The sequence below is a fragment of the Nestor notabilis genome, unplaced genomic scaffold (assembly GCF_000696875.1).
Source record: "Nestor notabilis isolate BGI_N333 unplaced genomic scaffold, ASM69687v1 scaffold34625, whole genome shotgun sequence".
Classification (NCBI taxonomy): Eukaryota; Metazoa; Chordata; class Aves; order Psittaciformes; family Psittacidae; genus Nestor; species Nestor notabilis.
Window position 1 is genome coordinate 13,694 of NW_009930348.1, and position 1,991 is coordinate 15,684.

Below are 1,991 nucleotides of genomic sequence, written 5' to 3' on the forward strand. Positions count from 1 at the left end.
AGAGCTGTTTCAGCAGGCCCAGAGGATTTGGCTGTCTTAACTCCTGGAACTAGAGCTGGTACAAGCATGTACACAGATATTTGTGGTAGCACTGGCGGCAACTCCATTGCAAATACTGCTTTCAGGCTGAGCTGGCCCTGGAAGAACTGTAGTGTGAACCTATGAGGCCTCCTTGTTCCAAAGTGGCCTGCATAAAGCCTCAGAATTTATGTGCTGGACTATGTTCCCATATTTATCAAGCCATTTAACTTTGTGGTTTGTTTGCTTTTGGGCTCCTTGGGTGTGATCTTGCAGGTTATGCTAGTGAAAAGGGCCATGGCAGGTGATAACATGTCAGCATGTACTTACTATATGTGTGTTTAAATGTTAAGATACTCTTGGGCATGGTTTTGGCACTCTCCCCTAAACACCTAGTTAGAGGTGAACTTCACTCGCTGAACCAAAATAAAAGCTATCTCTTTGTGAAGATGGAGCAGTATCTCAAATGGGTTCCTGGTAAGAACAGCACCAGATGGTGACAGTACCCTAAGTTTTCTGTTTCATCTCAGATTTTTCTTCTCATCAAGTGTACTGTCAAGTTCAGACTAACTTCAAAAAGCAAAAAGCCTTTTAGATACTGTCTTTACTTGGTTGATGGTTTCTGTGGGCTCAGTTAAATTTCCATTTTTTGTAACCTCTTTGACTAAGCATTCCTGATCTTCAAATTTATTAAGTCTAGAGTTGACATGAATGAACTTTTGCTTGCTTTTGTTCTGTGTCTCTAGAAAGCTGTCTCTTTTGCGGATGAAGATGAAACCCAAGCTGCAAACGACTGCCTCCTGGTTTATTCCCAGGGAGAGTCAGGCTCCCCCCACGGCTCCATCGGCTGCTGCAGCTTTATTGAGGGCGATCTTGATGACCACTTCCTTGATGATTTAGGAGACAAATTTAAGACGCTAGCAGAAATATGCATAGGCAGACACATAAACATGAAAGACAGTAGCTCCGGGAATGAATCGGGTTTCAGTCTTAATGACTCAAAGTCACGGTTCTTAGATCAGCAAAATGCTTCCAGCTTGGAACAAGCCTTTGCCTCGGGCAGCCGCTTCCAGCCTGCCCCGCCAGTGCACGCAGGCAGTGGCACAGGAGAAGACACCCTGTCCAAAGAGGTGGTCACAGAAACAACCTTTGCATCCCGCTCTGAGCAGCACAGTGCTCAGCCCTTTCCCACGGCCCACTCAGAGACCAATTTCACCATGACAGAAATGTCCTGTTCTGTGGGGGCTCCTGCCCACTCGACTGCTGTCTTTCTAGACCCCCAGTTTAAGGAGAACATAGTGGTGACAGAGAGAGTGCTGGCTCCTGCATCAAGCTTGAAGGGTATGGTGGAAATCCCTGATTTGCCACAAGAAAGTAATCTGGTGGTTGCAGAGAGGATGGTGAAATCAGAGGGTGCTGGGCCAGGAGCCCTGACGGTTCAGGATCTCCCTGACTCCCAGTATGTCGTGGTGAGGGAGCGGGAGAGGGTGCTTGTGCCTGCTGCAGAGCAGGCCTCGCTCCCATTCCCTGCTGCGGCAGGGGGGCACAGTGTGGTGGTGAATGAAAGGGTGGTTACAGCTTCAGGGATGCAGAGCAGAGCTGAACAGGCAGCAGGTGCCAGCATGGGAAGGCAAGACCACGTCTTGATCACAGACTCCTCGCTTAACCAAGTGGGCTCCAACGTAGAAGGGCCTCCTTCTGCCAGTGCCACACTGAGCAAGTCTTCCAGGGTCACCAAGTATAGCACGGTGCAGTACACTCGCTCCTAGCCTGGCCCCTTGCAGGGGCATCTGTGTCTGGCACTCTTGTATCCACATGTGTCTTGCTTCAGGCTTTTCCTTGAGACCCGAATTCACTGGCGCTTTCAGAGTGACACAGACTCCCTTGCAGTAATTTGTATAAATAAGGTTTATGACTGGGAAGTTAGTAAGGAAGTCTGCTGCTGTTATGTAGGATTGGCAGCAATGCTTTTG

The 1,991-nt window shown here is 48.7% G+C and overlaps 1 protein-coding gene across 1 annotated transcript in view; it reads left to right on the forward strand.

The window, feature by feature from the left end:
* Window positions 1–1,787, forward strand: part of DSG2 (desmoglein 2) — a gene marked incomplete at its 5' end in the record, with an annotated part of 15,260 nt that extends 13,473 nt beyond the window's left edge. The window contains 1 exon segment of the mRNA XM_010015352.1: window positions 765–1,787. Coding sequence (XP_010013654.1) covers window positions 765–1,787 — 1,023 coding nt within the window.
* Window positions 1,788–1,991: the final 204 nt, after the last annotated feature.